The sequence below is a fragment of the Rhamphochromis sp. 'chilingali' genome, assembly GCF_963969265.1.
Source record: "Rhamphochromis sp. 'chilingali' genome assembly, chromosome: 1".
NCBI lineage: Eukaryota > Metazoa > Chordata > Actinopteri > Cichliformes > Cichlidae > Rhamphochromis > Rhamphochromis sp. 'chilingali'.
In genome coordinates, this window is record NC_137929.1 from 20,991,638 (window position 1) to 21,019,271 (window position 27,634).

A 27,634-nucleotide genomic window follows, 5' to 3' on the forward strand; every position below is an offset into this window, starting at 1 on the left:
TTCTTTAAGTTACTTGAAGACGTTTCACCTCTCATCCGAGAAGCTTCTTCAGTTCTAAGGTCAAATGGTGGAGAGTCCCAGATATAAACCTAGTGGGAGTAACCCCCCACAGAGGGACAAAAGGACCCCCTGATGATCCTCTAATCCACTGAGCCAAGGTGTGAAACTGGGTGTGGGCCCCAATCAGCCAGAGTTTCGGGTGAGTTCATTGTGAAACCTGGCCCCACCTTATCATGCGAATTCCTGAGATCAGATGGCCCAGGATGTGAGTGGGCGTTAAGGCGTCTGGGAAGGGATCTCAAAACTGGATTATAGATGGAAGCCATCTATGTCCACTGTGAGCGACCATCTTTGAACAGAGGCGGTGGTTTACGACACCAACTCTCTGCCATCTATAATCCAGTTTTGAGATCCCTTCCCAGACGCCTTAATGCCCACTCACATCCTGGGCCATCTGATCTCAGGAATTCGCATGATAAGGTGGGGCCAGGTTTCACAATGAACTCACCCGAAACTCTGGCTGATTGGGACCCACACCCAGTTTCACACCTTGGCTCAGGCGATTAGAGGATCATCAGGGGGTCCTTTTGTCCCTCTGTGGGGGGGGTCACTCCCACTAGGTTTATATCTGGGACTCTCCACCATTTGACCTTAGAACTGAAGAAGCTTCTCGGATGAGAGGTGAAACGTCTTCAAGTAACTTAAAGAAGTCCAGACGCTTTTCTTTGCAAGCTCCTTTGACGACTGACAAGTTGGTACCATAACAGCACACGGGCTCTAAGTCAGATCCTCCCCCTTCAAATTAGACCTTCAAAAATAGAGCTTCACAAACCAATGGATAATGTCACATTGGCTACGCCTGTCTTCATATACCCTGTAAGATTGTGACTCACGTATCCCAAATTTTCGCCAGGCACAGTGATAGTCTGTGATTCTGATTGAGTTTGAGTCGTGTATGGGTTTTTGCTCCGTCTTGTCTGTTCAGCTTCGATACACACCGCTGCTCGCACTAAATACACTGTTTTCTTCCATTTCCCCCTCAACTGCTGTTCCTGCCACAAATATGAAAACAAACAACACTTCCAGTTCACCACAGGCACGTTCCCAGGACAGAGCCTGGTGTTTAAAAGAGCAAATATAAATGATTTCATACAGTCTGGTGCCTCTCAGCTGTTGTAAAAATCAATGTAATCCTCCACCCTTCAAGAGGTTTTGCCTAATTTTGCTAGACTACAGCTGTGTTCACAGTTATTCTTTTGTTGCTTTATTCTGTCTTTCCTTTGGGTTGGGGGACAGAGGAGGTACCACACCTGGGACCACCTGTATGATCAGCGCTAATGTTTTTAGGCTTTTCTACACACAGAAAAATGCCTGTTTGATCATTAAAGTACATGCATAGTGACTCATAGGTAACATCTTTTGATTCGCCAGCATATATCCTTAATGCTATTTTTGTCTATTGTGGCAATACACTTGGTTGAGCTAGGTGCATAATAATCATAAAGATGGAGCCATTAAAATGTGTGTACACTATCTAAAAAATAGAGTCTTAGCAATAAAAAGCACTCTAAAGGTGGAACCGTGCTTTTTTATGACCCAACATAAACATAAGTCAGCAAATGGAATACACATTAAGGCTTGTAACAACCAAAAGGCAGACAACACTCAAGAGTCCTCTGCTATCCTAAAATGCTTCCGGATAATTTATCGAGCGGGGCAGTCTGGGGCTGCCAATTTCACATCACAGACAGATGCTTTTAAAGCTCGCTATACGCTCAACGTGGAGAGCAGGTTTCGCCAAGAAGTCTGGAGGCCAGAGACACTGAACCGAGTGCATCGTACATGCGGCATCTTAAATCCATGTTCCACTGATCTCATGTTTAAAGAGAAGAGAGAGAAACACTAAATCACAGACCAGCTGATTGTGCCAACTGGGCACAATCAAGATGCTGTTGACTGCGAAGGAGCTCTGACAGGTTTTAGGTCCAAAACTTTTTGTTTGTACTTCCGTGGCAGCGATAACCATGACTGAGACAAGTGCACCTTCATATTTTGTCAACTGCCATCAAAGTATTAGTTTGATGAGCCTGTGGAGGCCTCATTAAGGCTGACTTTTATCAATGTACAAGAAAGCAAGAAAAACAGTTGCTGCAAAACTAAAAGTTTTCTTTAATCTGGGTGCTCGCAGTATAACTTTGCATCTATTGTGCAGCGGTGCCAACAGCTTCACCTTATCTTTAGTCTAATTGGAACTGCCACATTTAACCAAAATGAGGCACAATAGGAAGGTTTGAGACGATGATAAAAGGACAAAGATCTAAACACATTCTGGATCTGCTGATCATGGTTTTCAGGGAAGAGTGTGAGTGGCTCGCTGACTGATCTCAGATATGCCTCTGTGGACATGAAGAGTGCTAATGAACACAACTGAATAAGAGGAAAGCACTAGTAATTGGCACCGCGCTTTTGTGTTTTCCGCGACACCATAAAAGTATGCCATAGAGCTGAAATTGAAAGTATGGAATTGACAGGTTTTAAAGCTTTCAACTAATTAAGGTACAAAATCTCTACAGCGCCAAATATAGCTGACGTACAGTACATCCACGAGCATGGGCGACAAGCTTTCAGCGCTTCCTCTCATGGCCTGGATCACACTTTTTTTTGCACAGCACACAGTTTATAGCTAATGATGCTGGATGTGAACTGGAGCGTATTCCCCTCCTGGATCTTGTTATTAGGTCTTTTTATGATGGCCCGCCTCTTCCATCTTCTTGCATGTGGGCAAGGAAAAGGTCCCCTACTGTTTGCTAATTGTTGCTTTCCGTGCTGGTAATATGTGCCTTTAGACCATGTGGATAATCATCAGAGCATAAATCACAGCCTCTCACATGCGCACGATGTAGACTCGTAAATGGAAGTTTATTGTTGGTGCTCTTTGTGTAGCAAGATTTCCTTCTCGAGATGGTCCTGCCTTCGACCAGCGAGCAGTGATTTCTAGGATCCCGGTCAGCCACATCTTCTTAAAGAAAATCAAAACCGCAGTGTTGATTGGTCTAATGGATGGATCAAACAGCTGAGGGCTGTTTGACCATCTGAATACAGCTGATGGCTAACAAGGGGAAACTCGCACACAGCACAGAGCTGAGAATGTGACTGTTTGACCTTGTAGCTGACATCTGATTTCTTTTGAAATCTCTTCATGTAAGAAGAACCATCTGGTTACTTGGCTATGCTGTTTAATCTTTCAAATATTGTTTTCAGCAGTTCGAGGATTTTGGGGAAACTTTAAAAAGCCAATTAAAACTAACTGGCAATGGTCCATCACAATGCACAGCACCAGAGCATCTTCTTGCCTCGGTGACTCAAACAGCAGCCTTTTGATTTTTCTCTATGAATCATATAAACAAGCTGGCATCACTAGCTCACTTTGCTCACCTGTGTCACACTGTCCCTCATGGTTGGCGAGCGCTGTTTGCGGGTGGTGGTTGTGGCCATGGTGGTGGTTGTCTCCATGATTGTGGTGGACATATCAGCCAGCGGGGTGGTGGAGGTGGTGTCGGTAGTCAGCACCGAGGGCACGTCACCCACCAGCCTCAGGTTGCCCTGGGTCTGGACGTTGGGGTCGCCCTCGGCTGCTAGTTTGAGGACCTGCAGGCCGTTGTAGTACAGGCCTGAGATCTGGCCCTGGAAGTGGCGCCCTTTCTCTCCACCACCGATTTTGATGAACGCTTGGCTGTTGAAGATGGTCAGCTGGCGACCTAATATGCGACAGATGACAAGACGGAGGGAAGAAGGAGGAGAGAGAAGCGGAAAGAAGAGAGGTCATGAAAGAGGGGAAGGAAAGAAAGGGGCAAAGAATACAAATCAGGTCATGATCTTCAGGTGAGCTTCAACATGAAACACAGTGAATCGGAGGAGATAGGGGGAGTGTTTCAATCACAAGGGATTTCCTGGGTAACACTTTAGGGAGATTGGACCCTGGCTTGCTGCAGTTGCAGTCATTATGGAGCTAGTCACGTGGCACATTCCCAGAAAAGCACCCTGAATCTGGCAGTCAAATAGATTGCAGGAGCAGTCGCGGATTGACCCTGAGACTGAAGGTTCACAGCAAAATGCATCTCATTTGCCCTGAGATGGAATATATTAGAACAATGCTGGGTCTATGTCATTGACCTCCAATGCACATGAGCTGCACAATGATAAAGTATCTCTGCCAGAGGAAAAACCATCACCCTGCTTTGCCATCTAAAGGAGGAAAATGAGATTCTCATTGGAAGAAAATGTTTAATTCAGCAGGGGCTGTTCCTCTCTGTGGTCATTACCATTCATCTGGATGGATAGATGGATGAAGAGAGGACAAAGTCAACCGTTTAACCAGGGTCCAATACTAATGTGTCACCAGGTCTTGTGGTGTAGGGGCAGAGTGGGGGCAGTCTGAAAGGTATAATTTTTCTCCCTGTATTTTCTCCAACTGACATCCGTTTAGATTTTATTTTATTCCCCTCCTCCCCCTCCGACAGGCATGCATCCCTACTGTGCCTGCTTATCCCCAACACTCAGACTGACGCAATCTTTGACCCCTAGTGAGACTCACATGGACATCGGGGAATATTCAGGTTAGAGGAAAACTGTTGGAAGGATGTGGGTTAAAAACAGTCCTTATGAGGTAATTACTCAGAGGAGAAGGATGGGAGAAGCTAAAGAGGTTTTTTATGGATTAATCAATCCCTGTAAGGAAAGAGAGAGTGTGTTTGATCGTGAAAGGGATACTGCGCTAATGTGTGCATTTGGGAGTGAAATATTGACTCAGTAGACATGGTGGGCTACGAATCTTGGGCCTGAAGGGAGTGTGTTTATGAATGTGGTTGCGTGTGTGCATGTACGCACATTTATTACGTCTTGTGCAGGTATGGGAGATTACTCCTCAGCGCTTCTGCTGGCACTCCTGCTCAAGTAATCTTCTCACAGTGACTTCCCTGCATGTGATTCAATTAAATAACAAATGCTCTGAATAACTTTCTGAATGCTTGTTTCATGGTTTCAATCAGACTGTAAGCTGGTGACAACTTTCTTCTCATCAGACGCTGGGGACAGGTCCAGGTCCCATTTGCTTTCAATTAGGAGAGCTGAGAGGGTTCTTCACCACTATAATTATAATTTACTCTTCATCTATATGGGTGTGTTGACCTGTTTATAAGATTCAGGTGTGCGGGAATATCAGAGGAATTATGTCAATGAATGCTTGCGTTGGTACGTAAATGTAAAACTGCATGTTTAATCTACGTGTGTACGTAGACTCTACAGAAGTGCTGAAGACATAAATCTGTTTCCTCGATGAGGGCCATTACACATGTCAGCCTATTATCAGATCATTAGACCAAGGTCCCACAAGGGACTAGGCTCCTGTCCCCTAACTCTATAATAATGAGACTTAATGTCTGGCATATGCGCTGTTGACATAATATCTGACTCTTATTCTATTATATCATTACTTAGCATGTTTAGTGTGGGAGTGATGCTGCAATAAATAGAACAGGAAAGGATGAACAGACTGTTAAACTACGAACATCAGCCGGGAAAATACAGGAGAAAATACATGCACGTGTATACACAAAGATTCACTTTAAACACACACACACGCTTGCACTAAAATTTTAGCCCCCTTAATTAACCCCACCCCGCACACGTTCACAAATCAGCCCAGAAGGTCTCCATTGTAAACATCTTCACTTGGACTGAAAGGGTCATAGAGTGTGGACAAGTTGAAGACATGGTGTTTTTCTATTGTGTGTGGTGTGAAACTCCAAGTCACAAGATGGTCTGTTCAGATAGGACAATTTACTCCGCAGGAGCTAAGTGTAATGGTGGCAGAGTTACACTCTGAGCCAGTGACACAGTCATAAGTAAGCTATATTGACAAGCAGCTTATGATTATGATGTAGAGTAAGGAGGATTATTAATACCTCCTAGAGTCACTGCACATGCATTCATGTATCATACATATTTCTTAAAATGTCCAAGCATCCGTTGGGTGACCTATTTAATGCCTCTCTTTGTGAAAGAAAAAAAAAGCCTCGAGCACATGAGAGTACTGTGGCCATTTATGTGCTCATCCCATATGAGACAAAGAAAGCCAAGAAGAAAGGTGCCCTCTAGACTAGATGAAGGGAAATCAGTGTTTGTTTTCGTAGCTGTCTGCTCAGGATGAGACTCTAACAAGGCCTGATGAAGTTATTGTTTCAGGGTCTGCCGGGTCAAATCAAAAGTGACATGTGGTTTTAGAACCAATTTTGGCGGCAGGCGTAAGTGGGGCAGGGTGGAGGCGAGGAAAGATAGAAAGAGAAGCCTCTGCAATGACATGCAATCATGGTGCTTAATATGACAGAGCTGGCTGTGGCGCTGCTGCAGAGAAGAGGGTGTGTGTGCATGTATATAATAACTTATGAAATGTGTCAGTGAAATGACCTTTATGTGTGTGATAGTTGGCCTTTTCAAGTAGTGTCTATTTCCTCAACATTTATTTACATACACCTCTCCCTCTGTGTGTGTGCTTGTGTGTATTAGGCAGCAGCACAGCACACATGGGTTACACATTGATGAGGCTCTGTTTCACCAATTTCAGTGTGTATGGATGTGTTTTGCCTCTCTCCACAGGAATTTTAAGGTGATGGGCATTTAATGGGCAGAGACGATGGAAGCAGCTGGATAGGGGTGGCTGTAGGGTGGGGTGGTGGCGTTAGAGGGGCTAAATGGATTGGGGTGTGTATGTGCGTGTTTGTGTGTTGGGACGAGGGGCTGACAGCCAGCCTTTCATTATAATGGGCATCCGCAGCCATACACAAAGCCTTAATTAACTGCAATGCAGAGACCAGAATGGTCAGACTTCTGTAATCAGCTACTGCAGAGACTGAGCGGAGTTCATACATCTATCCCTCTATCTGTTTATATACCCATATGTCTGAAAATAATTAAAGATTTTAAAGTGTGAGAATTACGAGCAAAAATAATAAACGGCTATGCATATTCAAACATGAGTGCACTGTATATACATTTAGCGACAAAGATGTCTCTAAATGTAATGGATGCTAATGGACGCTAACATGTTGATGTTAAGTAGGAAAAATGCTTTGCCTGACAGACACGTCCCAATATATTCCCATTCTAAAATGCTAAACTTCACAGCATTAAAAAGCTACAGCCTAACAGGTGTAGGCTATTTAACTGTACCTCTCAACAATGTTTGTAGTGTTGGTGCTTTTTAAAGCATTTTTATTGAAATTAAAGTCCAACACGTTTGTCCTTCAGTTTTGTTAGTGAATCGCTAGTATTAACATGTTAGCTAACACTAATAAACTACATGTGCCATTTCAGTTCTCCAAAATCTGAATGTTAAAATCCAGTCCAAATTGGATGTACAGTCTCTGGTTTGCTAGCATGCTAGCTATTGGTAGATAACAGGAAACAAGGTATAGCTGAAGGTGAAAGACTGTCTCAAACCATTATGTATTATTTCATGCCCGATTATACTGCTAAACTTCACAGCCTGGAATAAGGATTAAAATTCTTAGAACACATCGAAGGCAACAGGGTATTCATCTGATAATTGTGATCTCAGGCAAAAATGATGGACCAACAAACACTGTCTAATGAGCCACCCTACCAGGATGGCTAAAAGCACACATTACTATTAAAGCTACAGTCGTTCAGTACCAATTGAACATGGAAATTGATTTTAATGATCAGTTTTCGCACCACCAGAGCAGAAAAATCTGCACAACCATCCATCTTCTTCAGCTATGTTCAACCTGATATCTACAAATAGCTGCCAAGGTAGTCTTAGCTACGTAGCTTTATGTGCAGCTATAAAAAAAAGCTTTATTTCTTGTAAATGCAGATGGTGCCTTATTAAGAAATGCAAACTGAGAGAGCAGACCAGTTTGGGCCTGTTTTTAGCGTATTCTCTCAGTGTCACTCTGAGAGACAAAACAACATCATTTTATGGAACGATGAGATGTAATTCTTTCCTTCACTACATACCTATATTTAGCGTAAATAATGGCCCTTAGGTTTAAATCCATAGGCTATGTATTTAATGAACAAATAGGGGAATACAGACTACAGACATGTTGCATACCAACAAAAAAGCTGTTGGTGATGAAATGATATGGATAGAAATATGCTGGAAAGCAACATGATCTAGGAGCCTTATGATAGCAGTTACATACATACAATATATATATCATATACCGTATAGGTATATCGTGATTACATGCGAATCCCAAGGCAGTTAGCCATTGAGATTGTTGAGATGTGTATATCTTTTTTCCCCATTTCTAAGGATACTGTAACTAGAAATGATGCATCTTGGAAAACCTCTTCCAGTTCTTCAGCATCATTAGCATCCTGGCAGCAGCTCTCTAAACAGGTGATTGGGGTAAGAAAAGGTGGGAACAACTCTTTCTAAAGGTATTATAAGCAACAATCACAACCCCCTTCATCCTGTCTTAGCTGATAGGTAATCAATATGACAGGAGATGCGGACTCCCTGCTATAGTACACTTTACCCCAGCCTGCAATATTATCACAGGGCTTTTCCTCAGCAGTGTCTTCAAACAAAGCATATATATTTTAATAAAACAAAAAGAAATGCTTGAAGTAAATTAGCATTATAAAAATCCATACATGTATAATTTACTTTCTTATAATGCTGGCCACAGTGAAACTCCTGAGTAATCTACCCAAGCCTGGAGAAAAAGAGATGATAAAGACAGGTTGGACAGAGTCTTGGAGAATAGGGACATAAGAGATGACAGAAGCGAGGGAGGATGACAGACGAGGAGGACAGAGAAAGAGCAAGTGTGCATGAGGACCGAATGTCAAAGAGACAGAGCGAGGGCATGAAGGGTGGGGATAGAGAGAGTGCATGACAGGCTCGATAAAAAGAACAAGAGGAATGATGCAGTTAAAGAGTGGCTGCAGAGACAGACATACAGTAACACACAAGAGTAAGACGGTAAGAAGCAAGCAGAAGGGAGAGTAAGTCATGTAGTGAGATGAAAGGCAAAAGGAAAGGGGGAAAAAAGAAGAAGAAGAAAGTGCAGTGAAGTGCTTACTATGGATATTAAATGATCACGGGAAGCACTAGTGAGTCACCTCCAGCTTTGCACCCTGATTTTCAAGTATAGCCACTTAATCACATGGTTAACTTAGTTATAACAGGGTTTTATATCTACCTTCCTTGACTAATGCCAAAGCTTCCTGCTGTGTGTATCCCCACAAACCTGCTGTTTGACCACAGAAGGTGCTCATAAAGAGGACGTAGGGATACATTAACACAGAGGTGGTGAGAATACTAAAATAAAATACCCAGCTGTCAAAAACAACATTGTAAAAACGGACCTAAGAATTGTAAAATTTTGTGATTAGTGATAGATGGTGTTAAATTTGTCTTTCTTTAGTTATAATATGGTAAAAATGATTGAACTGACACTTTTATATTCCTAATACATGGCTAAATACAAAGTCGGTGGTGAAAAGAAATTCCCAGAAAAAAAGCCAACTGGTCCGAAAACAGTCCATTTCACACAGCGATTCTATGTGCACACTGACTCTAAGACTGGGTGCAGTGGACCTCAGCGTCTTTACTTCAGTAAGAACTAAAAATAACACACTGAAATGATAACCAAACATCTATTCAAGAAGATTTTTGCAATAGCTACAAACACCGTTAATATCTTGCATGAAAAGTATAAATGTATCCTCTTTGTGTGCCTGAAGATATAATGCAGCACCTGATTGCACATTTTAAATCTTTTATATGGGCACTAGTTTCACCGCAGTCTGAGTTCTCTTTGATAAAGATTACCTCTTTGACCAAAAGTAAAATGCTCTGAAGCTGTAAAAGCACATTTCTACCTTCAGTCTTCCTCAACTAGAGAGAAATGGCTTGTCACAGACGAGCTGTGGTCAGTAATTACTATCTATGTTGAGCCAAACTAGGGAGTGGGCTGGTTTTAGGCCACGCTTGAATTGCTATTGCACAGATTGCTTGTCGGAGGCAGAAAAATAATGGTTGCATGTCTGTTGCAACCCTCAAAATGTATGTGGAGAGGAGGGGAGGGGACGGCGGCCTGGCGCTGTGTTCTAGCCAGGTTTAGCCCTTCCTCTGCCTGTGGACCTGAAGCAGGAGGGAGGCACCCGGAGAGTGAAAGGAGTGGATGGTGGTAAAGGATGATCTAAGTGTATATGAGGGGATATGAAAAGCACTGCAGCTGGAGAGAGCAGTATCTCTCTCCCACCACCGTCATCATTACGCCTCTCTCATCCTCCTTCTACTCCTGTTATCTCACAGAGAGGAGGCATGCCATATGGTTGCAAGAAGCTTCTATTCCGAATGTTTTCTCTTGCAGGGTGGGAGGGATGGCCCAGAATTCACCTCTGTCAATGCGCTCCTTTTTGACGTGCAGGGTGCAAACTTGGACCGTTAGCGTGCAGAGTCTGTATTTGTTTCTGCGCACAAATCCTTCATGCGCCTGCAGAATTTAGAGTATCCGTATCAACAAACATGAACTCCCCCATTTTCATTTTCTTCTGCAAAGAAAAAAGGATAGGAAAGGATAAAGTCGAAGAAGGCAGGAGCACAATGGGGGCGGGGTGGGATGCTGACAAAGTCGATTATGAAGCGTTCCCAAGTTATCTCCTTGGTGCACAGCTCTCCTTGGTAATTAAGAACGTTTTGCTTTTTTACTCCCCAGAAGTTGGGTTGGTTCGGGTAGAACACTATGAATTAATTGTGTTTGACAATGGCGATGAGGGGCCAAATGCAGCATGAAGATAGACAGAAAGTCTTGGGAGGCAGAGTGAAGCTCTGAGGTCCTTGAAGGAAGCTCTGGGCAGTGAGACTGTGACGGTGCAGTGAAGTACTCTGGAGACAGTAGATTGGATGTAATCAGATGTGGCTCTATATCTGATCCTACATCTGTATGTGGATCTTAAACAAGTGATACTGTCGAGGGAGAGACAAAGAGAGATAGCACAGTGGTTAGCTGGGTACAATTTTCCTTCTTCCTGTTCTCTCCAGCTGTGACTGTACTGCTTTTAGGCCATTTCATGGTAGGGGACCATGAAATAACAGTAAAGAGTCCCTTATTTCAGACTAAAGAGACGTGTTCTCGCTGCCACTTCTCTTCTCATGAGCAAGCACGTTAAAATTCATTCCGTCTCCCCCTACTTCTCTCAGATATGGCTGTAATAGTGCAGCGAGATCAAATGAGAAAACAACATAGTAACTCTGCGGGATGCAAAGCTTATGATGGAGTTACTGAAAGACAGCCTCATATGGATTTACTCTCAATTGACTGCTGCCAGATGTGAGAAAATCTCTGAAATGAAGCTGGGATCATGAATAGCAGCCCTGGACCAATGCCTGGCCTGGAGATTTGATTTGGGCTTTGGCACCACACCAAGCGGAGGGCACTTGATTGCTTTCACTTTGGGAATTGGGGCGCTCGCACCAAACCATTAAACACTGAACGTTAAACCTAGTTCTAGCGTTTTAGCCTGCAGAGACCTGCTATCCTAGTATTCCTCCCTTCTTCTACTCCCTGCACTTGTGTAGCTCAACTCCAGGCTTGATTGTCAGGCTGCCGGGGAGCTCTAGAGGGATAGAGTTGTTGCCAGAAGAAGATGTTCCAATTCCTCTGGGAGCTTTTTTCGCTTCGCTTCCTTCCTTTTCGCATCTGTTAAAGTGAACACCTACGGGAAATTGATTCTTGCCGGTTATTTGTACTGTTTATTTTCTAGTGGAGCTCCCTGATGAGATGTGGAAGCCGCAACACATATTTATTGTTTCTAGCAAAAACCCCCCCCCCAAAAAACGGAGAATACTTGCCAAGTATTTTTCTTTTTTTGGGTAAGGTTGGCATTGGTGGTCAGAGGAAAAAGGAGGAGGATAAGAAGGGAGAGTGAGGGTTAGGATAGGCAGACAGAGAGGAGAAAACTTGGGATGACAGACCCATCACAAGAAGAAGAATAAGGGGACACATGTGAGGAAGTTTTGTCCCGGCTAGAGCTGTTGCAAACTTTTGGGACTTGGGATTTTTCCCCTCCACTGGGTCTCTGTAATGGCTGCCGTTTTGGATTTAGTCAGCAGGCACCGAGTTGGCCAGAGATGCTAACTCTGATCTGCCTCACACACAGTTGGGGAGATGGGATAAAGGCTTCAGAATGAGATGTAGTGAGACAGTGCAGCGGCACAGCCCAGCTCTCCTTTAGGACACTTCTGGCTCCAGTGATTTCCATTATATCCCGGTGTGACTAAAATACTGATTTGTGATAGCGAATGCGGGCGATTAGCTCTCTTATTTTTACTTCTGTCCACATATTAAGGTAATAACGCGTTGAGATTTGTACTTATAAGATCTGAAAGATGTGGAGGTTTTCCATGCTTGGTGAGTTTTACAGAATTGATGAAACACTAAAGGCACTTGAAGAGGAGACCCACGGGGCTGATTGTTTTCCTCACTCTGGTCAAGAACCCTGAAACATGTAAAGACCCTCTGAGGCGCTGATGTAAGAAAAATCACTGGACACCAGAGACCATAAACCCCATATTGGCAACACAGCCTGGACCATTACAGGCCATCCATTTCAGAATGAATGATCCCGGCTGTTTGCCACACACACGCACACACACGAACCAGTGTGTAAGTCTTGTTCAAGTATACCACTCACCCTGCATAGCAAATACACACAGAAGGATACATTAAAATACATCAATCTCTTTAGGAGTGAAAACAATAAATGTTAAAGGGACCTTCATTTATTTTTGCTTAGACACATTTTGTTGAAATGACCCAGAGCAGCTGTGTCACTGCTGAATTTGGCCTTCAGTCATTTGCTGTGTTTTAACCCTCTGAGTTTTGCTTTACATCAAGATGGGGACAACGGGAAGATGTTGCCACTTGGAGATTTGTGTCTTTTAGCAGGAGTTAGAACATTGTTAGCTTCGTATTTAGTTCTTGTCCCGAACGACTGCCGTAACCTGTCCAAGTTCTTCCAGATACCAGCATCCAGGGCAAATTATGTTCAAAGATTAAGCATCGTTTATAACACGGTTATAACTGAGGGCTCTCTGAATTTTGTCACCAGCGGGGCAAAGCTGGGAAATCAGTCAGATCGTTTCAATTTAAGAACGCGGACGACGTAGCAGCGAGAGAAGCCCCCAGCGATTAGTGTGGGTGGAGTTTGATTTGCTGTTAGGTGGTTAGATTCTGCTTAGAGGTTTCTTAGCTTAAATCTCTCTCCATGTCCTTATCAAAGCAACAAACAGCTTTAACCCTTTGAGCTTAGCAATGTCCTCTAATCCCCATTCATTATCTAATCTAGTTACAAACAGCATCTTCCAGAGCCACTTTTCCTCTTCAGTCCGTGACGTGTGTAAGACGTTCCTTTAATGAATCCCATAATATTAACAAATAAAAGACCTTGCAGATTTTTACCCCCCAAAATGCACCCAAAAATGATCAAAGCCTGCACTTGAGATTTAATGGGTGTTTATTTGTTTATTTCTCCTGCCTACTTTCTGCAAAAGCTCTCATCAAAATGATTGGATACAGGCTCATATCAAACTATAGAAGAAAGAGAATAATAGATTCAGTTTAATGCTCAGTCTCTTTAGAGTTTCATAGCATGCACAAATCATTTCATAAGTGGGTAAGTCATTTTTTATTGATCCACTTTTTCATTCAACTTTCATCTCCCAAGCCTCTTTAATTCTGATTTGTGTCCTAACTACCCTCAGCAAAAGTGCATTCCCCGGCATGTCAGAGGAGAGCACAGAAGTCAGTTTTCCTCGAACTAGAAATGAATGCAAGGATTGTTTTGTTTCCATGAAATAAATATGCAAGCACTTCATTTATCTTGTTTGTCTGTCACATGAATACTTCATTTAGCTCTCGCAGACAAATTTCATCTTCTGAATTCATGCGTGCATGTTTTATCGTTCACAATTCCATTTCAGGAACCCCCCTAAAGGTATCTGGCCTCAAAAGCTTAATTCATGATAATTGCAATACATCTCTTATGCAAATAGTGAAGCTATTGCAGATGTTACTGTAAAGTCTTAGATTCTTATCCTTGTACTGTTTTTTTTAATAGTTTGCTAGAGTTCTGTGTGCGCTAGTTACCAATAAAAAAAGTTGTCTTTGAAGTAGAAACTCAACTTCTTCTTCTTTCTTTCTTTTTAAAAAAATAAGAATCAACCACCTTCAGCAGCACAAACACGCGGCACAAGACAGAGAGGTTGGGACATTCAGCACTCAAAGGGTTAAAGAATTGTCACTTTCATGGCATCGCATTACAAACTTGTGGCTCAAGTTCTGTGTAACGTTGGGCGAGAAATGGAGCCCACACGCTGAACAAACACAACAGTCCCTTTAACTTTTAGTGACTTTCATGGGGATTCTTTTCCTTGAGGATAGTCATTCTTTTCTTTTTGCTCTGTTTTCATGAGTGATTAGTCAGTACAAGTTCACATTCAGCCAACAAAAGACACATGAAAGAAGCAAACGGATTCACTAGGTTGTTTACATGTGGTCAGGTTATTACGGGGTTATGTTGGGTTATTCGGGAGTTATTTCTCTGAAGAGATGCAGCCCCAGTTTAAGGTGCTTTGGATAAGGTCCTTTTTATATCTCCAAATCAATATTTCAGAGGAACGAAAACTTATAGAAGGTAATTGTTTTTTGGAATGACAATTTTTTGTCACAGTGAACAGCTTTAACTGACAACTAGATATAAAACTGAGAGGAAAAGAAAATATCTTCTGACAATACCTCATTTGCAGCGTGGCTTCCCATCACTGGAGATAAAGAAAAACTTCAAAAGAATTAGCTAATTATATATCAGTCAGTCATTTGCAGGCTTTTAAAGTCTGCACTGGGTTATAATGGACCCACAGTCGTGTGAAAAAGCCAGATCGTATTCACCCTTGATGCTTGGCACTGCACCTCTTCCAGAGTGGTGGTTAACGGTAGGTTAGGCAGTTAGATCATTAGTGGAGTTAAAGGGATTTTATTACCTTTGTCGAGTAGCCACTCGTCAACTACCCGACCAAGTCGGTATGGGATTCTTTGTCTAGCAATAGCCAGGCGCTCATTATCAAAGTTCCCTTTAAGAAATTTGGAGAAGACAAATTAAGAAAAGGTTACACAAATCTGGAAGTTGAAAGGTTAGAGGTTAGAAGGGCAACATGGCAAATGTTTAGCAAGTTATGTACTTTAAATCAGCTTTAGTTAGGACAGGAAGAACTTGTGGATGTGTTTTCGGGCTGGTTTGTTTGGTTAGACAAGTTAACAGCATTCTAGTTACCTTGAATTTTAAATGATTTTTTTAAATGCACTAACAAGTTAAACAGATTTATGAATTATTTAGATATAGTATGATTACATTTGTGGAAGTGCTAAATTATAATAGCTGTCACAGAGTCACAGAATCAGCAGTCAGTAAACAACACAGTTATTACAGTATGAAATAATAAAGCAGAAAAAAAGATTTCCCATTGTTATTTCACATGAGCATGACATAATCACAGAGAATTAAAACACATTTCATGGTTGTTCCAAGGAAGACATATTTAAGTTCCTGCCGCACACAAAGCATTGCTGATGAGCAAACCTCCACCTGTGGAGCATCACTTCACTTTACATCCAGTTACTCCACTCTGACTAAAGAGAAAAAAGATTTAGTGAAACTGTCAGCACTGAGTTTTTCTCAGGTTTTTTTCTTCCTTCTTATGCATTAATGGAGCACTTCTCAGTGGCACTTGGCAATTAGCATCACTTCATCAACGTGTCAAAGAAGTTTCATTGCTGTTGTGCAAACTTATTATCCCTCACTTCACTTCAATCAACCTCGGGGTCATACGCTGTACCTCTTATAGCACTGTCAACAGAGACAGAGCTGGAATTAGGGAAGACGAGGGCTGATGTGACCAGACTTGGGGTTTTAATAAAATCTAATGCGGTGGTAAAGTCAGAGGATTAATTAGGAGTTTTATGTACGTCAAACAGCAGCCTTTGTCAAAAACCTGAGAGCTATGCTAGCTAAAATGAGGTCAGGGAATCCCCTGGTGTCCTAGCAGAGGGATAAAGTTCTGCGAGTGGTACCAAAAAATGAGAATCACGAAAGTGTATGTATATATATATATATATATATATATATATATATATATATATATATATATATATATATATATATATATATGGATGTAGTATATACACCAACATATAAAATATATGACATGTAGGAATGTGTCCAAAATGCATTACTTGCTACAGTCTGAGGGGGAAAAAAAGAGTGGACATAGATTGAATTGGAGTTCATAGCAGGATACTGACAGGAGATGCTGATGGAATTATCTGCAGAGAGATGAGTCAGGGATTCAGGGAAGGTTTGGGAACAGTGTCTAAACGGTAAACACTCTAAGCTTAGAGTGCTACATCCTGCATCCTCACAAGTATACACTGATTTTGCCCCAACTCCCCCCTTAGCACCACCCTCTGTGGTGCCGCAATGATCTAAAATAGACCACCTCTCAGTTCTGCAGTACCTACATCTACTCCCCAGGGGTCTCTCTACCCACACCTGCCTCTGTAGAAATGGCTCACATAAGCAAGAGGAGATGCGTTTCCACGTGTGCATACTGTATATGAAGGGAAACAGTTGTTTGTGTGTGGGGCAGAGGGCCGAAAGATAATGAAATCTGAACAGAGAAAACGCACGGAGAAGGAAGAAGCCTGGGATAAATGATAGCTGGCACACTGATGACGAAAATAGGAATTTTGTCTGGAATTTTGATCTTTTTAGTGACTTGAGACCCTCAAGTCATGAACCTGATCTATTTAAGCAGGTTAACATTTGGACCATCTGTGTTTTCTTTCTGAAACTGAAATTAGTCTAAATTGAAAGGAAACGCTCATGCAGCAATTACACGCACTTAAGATTATCCAGGCACAGCTCTGACTTCTGGAAAACCAGTACGGCAATTAGAGTGCACATACAACCCTGGTTTTAGAAATGACACGGCCACTCTGTTGCAATCACCGAATTAGAGAAGGAGAGACAGATGCCGCTGGCAGCAGACAGGGACGAGGGGAAGATGGGACAAATGAGAGGGGTGTGGTGGTGATGGTGGGGGTTGCAGAAAAACGGCAAAATCAAAATAATAACAGAGCGAAAGCAAAATTGTGGGAGGCAGAAGTCCTTAGTGAGATGAATCAATTGTGTGCATGCGTGTTCTCCTCCTACTGCCACATCTGCCATCTCATCCACAAACCCTGACTAAATCTCCTCCCTCCTCTAACTTTCACTTCTGAATCAGCCACTTCCAGCAACACAATCCAATACAAGATCCCTTTTACCAGCCAAATAATTTGTGGATAATGATCATCCACCGGTACTTCTCCCTCTAGTGGCAGGCTTCTTCAAAAATGGGTTCACCCTCCTCATCTTCTGTGTCCTCTCCATGAAAATGTTCCTTTCCTTTCTTGTTTCCATCATTCTTTCTCTAATCCCTTTCCTTTGTCTTACTCACTTATCCATTTCCTCGTGCTTGCTCCTTTCCATCTAACTGCTCTTCTTCTCTGCTTGTCCTTCCCTTATTATCAAACAATCCTTCAGCCACACTTGGCGCTGTCCTTTTTCTCACCTCCCCTTGCCAAAACTAATTTTGATGTCTTTGTTTGCTAATAACTTCCATGCCCTATTCTTCCCTTGCACCTATATCCCTTCTTTTCATCTCCCGTTTCCCTCGTTCTTTATAAATTCTTCCTCAGCTACTATTTTTCTGTTCTTTCTCCTTCTATTCGCTATGCACAGCTGTCATTTCTTGTCCATCCAAGCTCACCGTTACTTCTCCCCTTTTCTCACATATCTCTCACTTGCCCCGTTAATCCCCTGCCTTTGTTTTGTTTTATTTACCTTCACTCAATTTTACCTCTGTATTCTTCATCTCCCCACGACGCAGCAAGTTTATTACTAGGATATTAGATGTAGTACACAGGCACTTCCACACAGTCTAAGTGTGTGGCAGGCAAAGTAATAAATGCTCAGAGTGTAGAGTGTGTACTGTATGTAAATGTGTGTATCCTTCCCTGGTGATCAGGAGTGAGTGACAACATCCTCATCAGCAACCAAAGACAGCAGAGAAATCAACAAGGAGGCTTCTTACCTAACCACTTGAAACAAAAACAAAAAAAGAGGGACAAGAGGAAAAAAACAGGATCTGATGGAAACCACAACAAAGAAAATTTGACTATAAATTTAATTTTAGCAAAACATATGTGCAGTGGCAAGGGAAAAAGTGGCACAACGTCCTGTTGGACAGGTTTTTTTTAATGTCCTCTACACTGCAATTTCTAAAACCCAAATTCCTCTGTGTCCTGCTTGTGTGTTTGCATCTGTTTGTATTCGGATCCTTAGAGAAATAAGTCATTCTGTGTGAAACAGTGACGCTTCTCCCTTCTCGCTCCTCGCTCCTACCAGCTGAAGCCTGCTCTGCATAAGAATGGGGAGGGGGGGATAGAGTAAACAGCTGGGCCCTTCTCCTCTCCTTCTCCACTATTATCGCGCTCACTCCATTCCCAGGACTGTTCTCTTCGCTTGATATGAAAGATGGAGGAACAATGCTCTCGTACCTGGTGCTCAAGTAAAATCTGATATACAAGAGAGGGAGAGAGTGATAAACTAGTAAACGAATCAGTGGTTCTATTACTTTGAGGGATGTATTTTTTTTCCTTTTATAGCCAATGTTCACCAATGGAAAGCAGTGTATCAGATATACGGAAATATTCCCTTAAAGGGTCCACACACTTATGCAAGGAATACAGTTTGACAATATAATAGCCCTGATGCATCATGAAAGTCTTTGATGCACTCAAAGACTTTCATGATGCATCATGATCTTTGTTCATACTAGGACCAGAAGTGAGGCTTTATGAATGGATTTGTTATTGTTGACTTCTATGTTAAATAATAATGTTTAGCAGACACAGCTCTGCGCTTTATGTCAAATATGAGCCTAAGCCTATACTTCATGCTTCTTCATGTCCCTGAAACACCGCTGCTGAGGACAGACACGTGTCTGTCCTCAGCCACCTGGAGCATTGGCGGGATTAAAAGCTATGATCAGACTGGTTTTGGGTAGGTATCACAGCTGTGTTGCTAGGGGCAAGGCAAAGGCACGCTGATTAACTGGCACCCTGGGGAGACACAAAGCAAGGTAGGGGAGGCAGGGGACCTGCACAGCATGCCAGGAGTGCAGAGTGTGTCTGAGAGTGTCGGAGATTTGGATGTTTTGATAATCCAGCATATGAATCACACACTGTGTCTTTGCGTATCAGTACAAACGTCCATGTCTGTGTGATTACATGCGATTGTGTTTGTAGCAACTCTCCAAGGAGCCAACTGCATATCATGTAGCTCTGCAGGCAGCCAGATGCCCTTGTACAGGACACCCACATTGGAAATCCATCCATAAGAATGGAGATTACATTGGAGACGATTGGCCAGCAGCCATCCCGCTCTTCCTCCTCTCACAGAAACCTCTCTCCATCAAACTCGCCTCATTCTGCTTTTCATTTGGTAACTTTAGATGGATTGCTCTCTTATCCACTGGGTGTTTTCGAGAGCAGATTGGCATAGGAAACCACAGCCTTATGTAATGTAACCTCGTGCTACTAGATGCATCTCGTGTTGTTCTTAAATACTTGCTCCTGTTTTTTTTTCTTTTGTTCGGTTCTTTTATTAACAAATGTGATCAAATTGTGATTTTATAGCAATTCCAACAGGTGTTTGGGAAAGATGGCAAGTGATGCCAGTGCAGAGTCAAATTTCAGTCTATTTTTCTGGGAGATGATGTTAAAGAGTCAAAAATTGACAAAATTGACACGATAAGATGGCAGTTTTGGATCTGTTTTTTTCTCCTCCATCTTTTTTTTAAACCAGAGACTGCAGACGAGTTTTGTCTCTTCATGTGAAACGCGAGGGAAAAGAAAGCGATTTACCTACCCACCATGCTCTTTTGTTCAATGTAAATACATCAGCCACCATTCACGTCTGCGTGCATCTCAAACAGACAGCTCGCTGTTTTAACAGCTAGCTCATCTGTCTTTCATCTTTGCAGCAGTTATCAATGCAGCAGCTCGTTTTCATTTCTTCCCCTCTTTCGTCTTGCTTCGACAGGATCCTTACCACCTTTCATCTCGGCCACGGTGGATTTGTGCGAGGGTGGCTGCCAAAGTGAGCCAAAGAAAGCCCCCCTCCCCCCACCTTCCCAACCCCAACTCGTGTGGAAATCAAAGTTGTCACTTCTCTAATTACCCAAAGCAATCTTTTCCCTCTCCTGATCTGCACTACTTAGCTGTCTCTCCTCTTTCCCTTTCTCTACTCATCATTATTCCTTGACTGTTTTAGTGTTCTCGCTCTCTCCATCATCACATAGCCACAGGCCAATAATTGGAAATACCTTCCAACGGTGCAAGATCCAATCACAAGAAGTCACAGAGCACCAGAGGCCCAATAAGAACCAGCAGAATGAGGGAGGGAACTATCATTAGAGACAAGTGACTAAGCTGGCTGACTTCAATTAACTATTACTGGCTTTTCTGCTGTACCTGTACCTTGAATGTAATAATGTAAGAGCCCAAAATATGACAAATGTTTGTCACCCATCGAATCCCAGTAAAGCTTTAAGAATACTTTTTTTTTTAAAATTATTATTATAAAGAGCTGTTTTCAGGGTAAAGTGAACTTAAAAACTCCACCTGCTTATAGTAATAACATAAAAAACACGAATGAACAACAGAAATTTGTGTTAGCGACTGCAGATTACAGAAACACAGAGCTTCTGTGGCGCAACTCTATAAACTAGTCCTAACCAAGGACTAGTTTATAGAGTTTCTGTGAGAAAAGCATATTTTAAGAATTTTGAGAAAATGGAAACATTTTGCGCTCAATTCCAGGAGCTCCGTACTGTGTTGGCGTTAATGCTGAATAAGTTACATTTATACCTTAATGTCATGCAGGGGCTGTTACGACAGTGCAGACTAATTAGGGCTGGATGAGGTGACCCTGGATCTTCCTTTAGTTACGCTGCAAATGCCATAGGTTTTGCATTCTTTGTGTGTTTATACACCCCTCTGCATTTAATCATTAGTTATTATTCATTCCTGTCTCTCTTCTACAGTCTGTCTTTTTGGGGGTCGACTGACTGATTTTCTACCTTTTTCTCAAGGTAGTTTATATTGTATTACCTTACAATATAAACTACCTTGAGGTGACCGTTATTGTGATTCAGCACTGTATAAATGGAACTGAATTATTAACGTTATGGAAAATGAATGAATGAGCCTAGTTTCCAGTATATAAAGCTGCTGGTGCCATACCATATGACAGTTGAAATGGTTTCCTGCCAATCCCACCATGTGGTTCACTCCACACCGTCGTCTGTCATCTAGTGCTTGGAGGAACATTAAAGCGATGCAGGTCTACTTCAGTACTGTTTGTTTAGAGGCCAAAGCTGCTGAAGTAAAATCTAGTCCATGTTCAACTGAAGTCTCTGTGCCTACAGCCATTTGTCTCACTCTGTATAAAGTGCACCCTTCTTTCCTAATCAAGTTGCTCACCCCTATTTTTAGAGTGCTCTCATATAGCTTTTGCTAAAGGGAAAAGGGAAGCAGATTTTCTGGGCTGCCACAGTCCCCCCGCCCCCCTTTTGTCTCCCTGACTGCAGAGGTAGCAGAGACAAAGATGGTTACCGACGCACCGTGGCAACATGAAGGTAAAGATAAAAAGGGGAAGTAGGAAGGAGAGAGCATAGCCAAGAGCTTTGTTGACCCCTTTACTCAGACCATTTATCTGAGTAGTAAGAACATCTTAACAACTCAGTCGGAAGAGCTGAAGCTGACCTTGCTGGTACAAAGAGTCTCTCTTCTTCTGTGAATCCATGTCTTTCCTCTTTACTCCCCCCCCCCGACTATAAATGCCAGCCTTCACGCTGCACAGATCCTCTAAGTGCCTTACAGAGTGAAAACACGCAATAACAACAGCCCTGTCTTTGTACTTTATCTTTCCTCTTTTCTTTTCTGCCCTTGTCTTATGATCTGTATTAAGACCTGGGCTGGACTCCTCAAAGTCAACATTATCTGGAGCAGCAAGTAATTTATGTTTTACAAACTTATTCTAAGTTCATGCACGACTCTACATTGCACGTGAATGGTGTGTTTATGCTCTATCACATTGGACAGGCTATATGTAAAGAATTTCCCAAATCTGGGACAAATTAAGTTTATCTTATCTTAATCTTGCCCGCTGTGTTGCAATCCAATTTGTGAAGCTCTTATTAGTCAGTAACATTCTTTATCCATCAGTAAGAAGCCTTATCCATCTCAGCAGTAACAGCAGCTTGCTTCCAGCATGCATACTGGATTTCGCCTCCCCCCACCAAACCACTCCTTCTCTTTCTTCCTCTCTCTTCCTTCTTCTCCATTAGACATTTTCAGCAATGCATCCCCTTTGCTACACTTTGCCGCACATTCCTTTTCCTCTTTCCTACCCCCCCTGCCGTCAGACCCTCCATCCATGCATCCATTGCCATCCCCTAACCGCCACTTCTTCTTTCCAGTTCTGCTCAACTCCAGTCAGAAACTAAAGTGAAGTGACAGCTCCATAGTAAATCTGCTGTTTGTAAATACAGCTCTCAATGACTAGGAAACAGTAGGATTGCACACTGTGAGCTCTCATTGGTCATAATGACACAGTTATGAGGCAGCAAAATATGGTAATCGCAGCCAATATGCTGTGATGGTGTTGATATAACTGTGGTTGTAAAATTCAGAATGATTATTCAAAGCTCAGGGGACACCTTAGTGAATCCCAAATGCCAAGTGTGGTATAAACTCACATAAAATGAATGGATTCTTCCTGAAGCTGAATTCTTACTGTAATGTCACAACTCACTGTGTCCTGTGACTATAGCCACCATCCATTCATCCATCCATTTTCCTCTGTCTATCTAATCCAATGGGGCTCAGCCCAGCTGTCACTGGGCAGACAGACACCTAGATTCACAGAAAGAGTTAATGTGATGGAGTAGTATGACACAAATCAGACAGATTCACGTATTACAATTTACTACAAAAACTATACTATATCTCTATATAAACAACAACACGTCTCCCTTCACAGCTTAGAAACAGCTAAGATGGAAAATTTGTTTCAGTGGTTGAAAGGGCAACTGGCTCCTTGTAAGAGAGGGATTACTGCTATAGCGGCCTCCGCTCACTAAATCTGACCTCTCCTTGGGGTGTTTCAGCAGCTTGATTGGCAAGAAAGTAAAGAACAGGAAGAGAATAACTCAAGAAAAGAGTAAAAAAAAGACATTTGTGGAATTTGATCTATGAGCAGGATTTTAAAATCTAAACTACAATTTAGAATTAAATCTGCTTTTTGATGAAAATGATATACACCCATGATGCATTCAAAATGTTGGACTGTCCCTGCTGCCTGTAGTCCTGTTCTGTGTTTCTAGAGCTGCGCCCATAACCAGGTTCCTTATGCCTGCCTTTCTGCAAATGAGAACTCATCATTTGCAAGACAGAGGAACCTGGGTGAGGTCTTACGTGGGGATAATATTGTGAACACCTTTTACAGTGTGGAAATCAAATGTGACAAGGAATGTGAGCTGGTGTGCGACAAGAGAAGGCTCAGCAGAGAAGAGTGTAAGGCAGGAGGACCAGTACATCCTCCTTACTCCAGTGAAGCAAAGAAAATATTTAATCTCCTGCTGAACTTGTGATTTTGCTCAATTACAAAGAAATGAAGACTCTCTAATGAGAGTTTCATTTTACTGGAGACTATCAACCAGAAGTAAATGATATATAAAAACTTATATAAAAATGATTTGAATTTCATTGAAAGAAATACGCACTTGATCCTCTACAACCCAGGAGAATCAATCAATCCATTACAGATACTCCTGATCTTACTCCTGTGTATAAAGCACACCTGTTCACAAAATGAGTTTCTTCCATTCCAACCTCTCCACCATCAGGCTGCCACGGGCAAGACCAAAAGAGCGCTCAAAAGATGCTAGGGACATAACTGTAGACTTGCACAAGGTTAAAAGACCACCAGTAAGGAGCTCATGCAATTTTCTTCCAATTCCAATTATTTCCAATTATTTGAAAATAGATGAAATCTAAAATGATCATTATCACCCTCCATTTGCAAGATCTTGCCTCATGAATTGAGGATGATCATGAAAAAAGTGTTGAATAGCCCAAAACTACATGGAAGGAGCTTGTTAAAGATCTGAAGGTCAGAAGAGATTCCAGATGAAAATAACCTCTAATTCTTACTGCTACTATCCCAAAGAGAATGCATTAAGGTTTAATGCATTCTCTTAATGCATGACTGTCCTGATGTGTTCTTCTTCTGGGACAAGGTAATAAAGTTATTGACATCACTGACAAATATCAGTCTTCCTGTTGACCCACTGCTACATCTTCTGCTTGATGACTCTAGGCTTCCAATGACAATGAAAGCACGCAAATTGTGGCTGGCAGGCATAACTGGGGCCAAAAAACTAGTGGTTCAGAGGTGGCTACCACCACATGATCTCTCGGTGAAACACTGGTTACATGCCTTCTTAGATATCTTGTACTTAGAACTATCCTCAGCTAGGGTCAACCATGCAAACCCCTCAACAGTCCAAAACTGGCTAAAGGGAATTAGAGAGACCAAAAGGTTGCTCAGAAATGTGCAATAGGGAGTTAATGCATGTTATTCTCTTTTTGTTTTAAATCACTGATCTATTGTACCTTTCTCCTTGTTCATTATGTTAACCTGTTGTGTCATTGGAATGTCATGGTTATGCTGCAAATGTGTGTTGGTAGGGAGGATGGGGGTGGAGAGGGGGAGAAAAGGGACTTAGGGTTTGGGTTTGGGGTAATGTTCTTGGGAAACCCAATATATTGTATGTTTGTGGTGTGCTGTATAAGAGTTTCCCTTTGTCCTAAAAGCAAATAAATATTGCATTACAAAAGATCTGAAGGCAGTTGGGACCACAGTCACCAAGAAGACCGCTTGTACCACACTACACGACAATGCACTGAAACGTTGCACTGCCTGCAAGGTCCTCCTGCTTAGGAAGGTACACATACAGCCCCATCTCAAGTTTGCTAGAGAACATCTAAATAATTCAAAGAAGGCTTGGGATGAAGTGTTGTGGTCAAATGAAGCCAAAATAAAGCTAGTTGGCATTAACCTGATCTACCCAAAGAACATCATCCCCACAGTCAAACAGGCCACAGTTATGAATGACTGTCTATCTCTCTGTGCTAGCCCAACAGTGGATTGGTGGCCTGTCTGGGACCTACTTGTGTTTGAGGGGGTCAAAGGGCCAATATTGCATAAAATCTTGGATGAGAAGATGAGAGATGGGTCGTGGATGGGTCTTCCAGCATGACAATGACCCTAAATATATCGACAAGGCAAGTCAGTTTTTTTCCAGGGCTTTGGTTGATATTTGGTCTCTCACTATAAAATTAAACTACCACAAAAACTGAAGACTTCTGAATCACCAATGAGCAAAAGTGCATATTCTCCTGACATTCTAAATAGGCTGTAGTTATAAATGGCTGCCTGTGTCTCTGTGCTAGCCCTACAGTGGATTGGTGAGCTGTTTGTGGTGTACCTCCAGGCAGAACTACAAGCCTGAATTGGATATACAGGAGAAAATTAATGGATAGATGGATGATATACACTATGCAAGACTCCAGAGACACGAGCTTTAACAGAAAATCAATGGTAAAAAGTGTGGCAGTCCTGTCCCCACTGCATAATTAACAAGTTCATTCTGAAATAAAATCACCGCAGCCATAAAAACTAACAACAGCAAATGACAAAAAAAGTTTCAATTACCATTTTGTGCCATCATATACACTATAAATTGCCTTCAGATCACTTCAGTAAGACAACTTTCTGTAACTTTAGAGAAAAACATTATATGTGTCATTCATCCTCTCAGAAAAAAGATAAAAGCACCATTGTTCACATCAGAAAACTCTGCTCTATGGACATAATGGACATTACTCAGTTCCTAGACCAAGGAAGTTTCAGCATTTAACAAAGTTACATATACTTGAGGAATATGGCATGCCAGTACAAAAATAAAGAAAAGCTATGAAGAAGTGAGCAAACATGACTCTTTATCATTAGTCATGCTGTAATTTATAAGTCTGCTAGCATCTGCATGCCTAATTATCAGACCATGTAAGCCTATATATAAATGTAACTTTGCATTGGCCAGAGAAACAATGTGTTTCTTCTTTTAAAAGCTGCAGTTTAGCTTTAATTAATGTTCAGTGAAGCTCTGTAAAAACACTGTATGATACATAAGCTAACAAACACTGATGCAGAGCAACAGTCATTCTTAAGTCTTTATTTTTCTGTATTGCCTCAAACCAGAAAATAATACTTTGGTCACTCAGAAATGAATATTCCTAAAGGGCAATGCCATAAAATCACAAACAAACCTTTTAAGATAAAAAATTATTAACCACATGAGACCACTTCCTTTCTCACAGCAGATGACCAGTAAATAAAGGGACTAGAGTGTGAAATGGTACAATTACAGCCCGTATGGCACCGATGCTAACATCTGCCTGTTTTTCTGAGGCAAGGTTGAGGTGCTCAGTGTGACACGGGGAGGTTTTTATTGAGCCACTATGCCATTTTGGGAAAATGGGAGGTGGGGCGGGCCAATAACTGTTGCTGCAGGAGCCACCGGGGACACCTGACATGCTGGATTAGTTGGCCGAGCGTTCCTCTGACACTTTTTGTCTGCTCTCTGTCCATCAAATACAATGTGCACATGCACACAGACACACACAAACATGCTGTACTATGTGATGCACCCAGACAGATGCATGCACTGTCACAAGTAGAATAAGACATGGACCACAACACCCACAGACACACAGACTCCCCGAGGACTACTAACATCACTTCGTGGGACGTCAGGAGACGTGTTGCTTAGCCGCTGAATGTGCCTGACCCGTGACGACCACATTCGCTGTCAACATCTTGTCTCTCCAAATCATCACCTCGAAATGGCCTTCTGTTTAAAAGCTTGCTGCTGGCCAGCCCGGGTTTTAATAAAGGCTTTGTGAGTAAAGCGATGCAAAATCTTCAGTAATCTCCAGATATTTTGGGCTGAGGCCACTTATAGTGCACACAAACGTGTTTTTTGTCAGAATAAGATACAGAGAGAAAATCTGCCACCTTTTTCACGAGGAATGACGGCTCTACATTCTCTGTTTTACTTCCACCTTCCTTGTGGCCTCATCCTCTGGGAGCTTTTACCAGAGACCCCAGGTATCCCACATGTAACTCTCAATATGCACAGAATGTCAGATACGGTTCAGAACTGCAAAAGTATACCAAGGAGACTGCTTGATGTGGGTCACAACAGTCCCTCTGGGGAAGGGGATTTCACAGGAAAGTGCACTTCCTTGTTTTGTTAGAGGGACCAGACAAATATGGTACCTGTACCATCCAACAGACGCACCATTGC

At 42.2% G+C, this 27,634-nt stretch overlaps 1 protein-coding gene across 3 annotated transcripts in view; it reads right to left on the minus strand.

Annotated features, from left to right (window-relative positions):
* The window catches only part of nrxn2b (neurexin 2b), a 660,624-nt gene that overhangs the window by 15,892 nt on the left and 617,098 nt on the right, over window positions 1-27,634 (minus strand). For 2 of the 3 annotated variants that reach the window (XM_080898453.1, XM_080898454.1), the window contains 2 exons: window positions 15,080-15,169; window positions 3,436-3,758 (listed from right to left, as the gene is read on the minus strand). In XM_080898453.1, the coding sequence (XP_080754579.1) occupies window positions 3,436-3,758; window positions 15,080-15,169 (413 nt within the window). The remainder of the gene's footprint in view (window positions 1-3,435; window positions 3,759-15,079; window positions 15,170-27,634) is intronic. The other variant, XM_080898455.1, reaches the window with a different exon arrangement.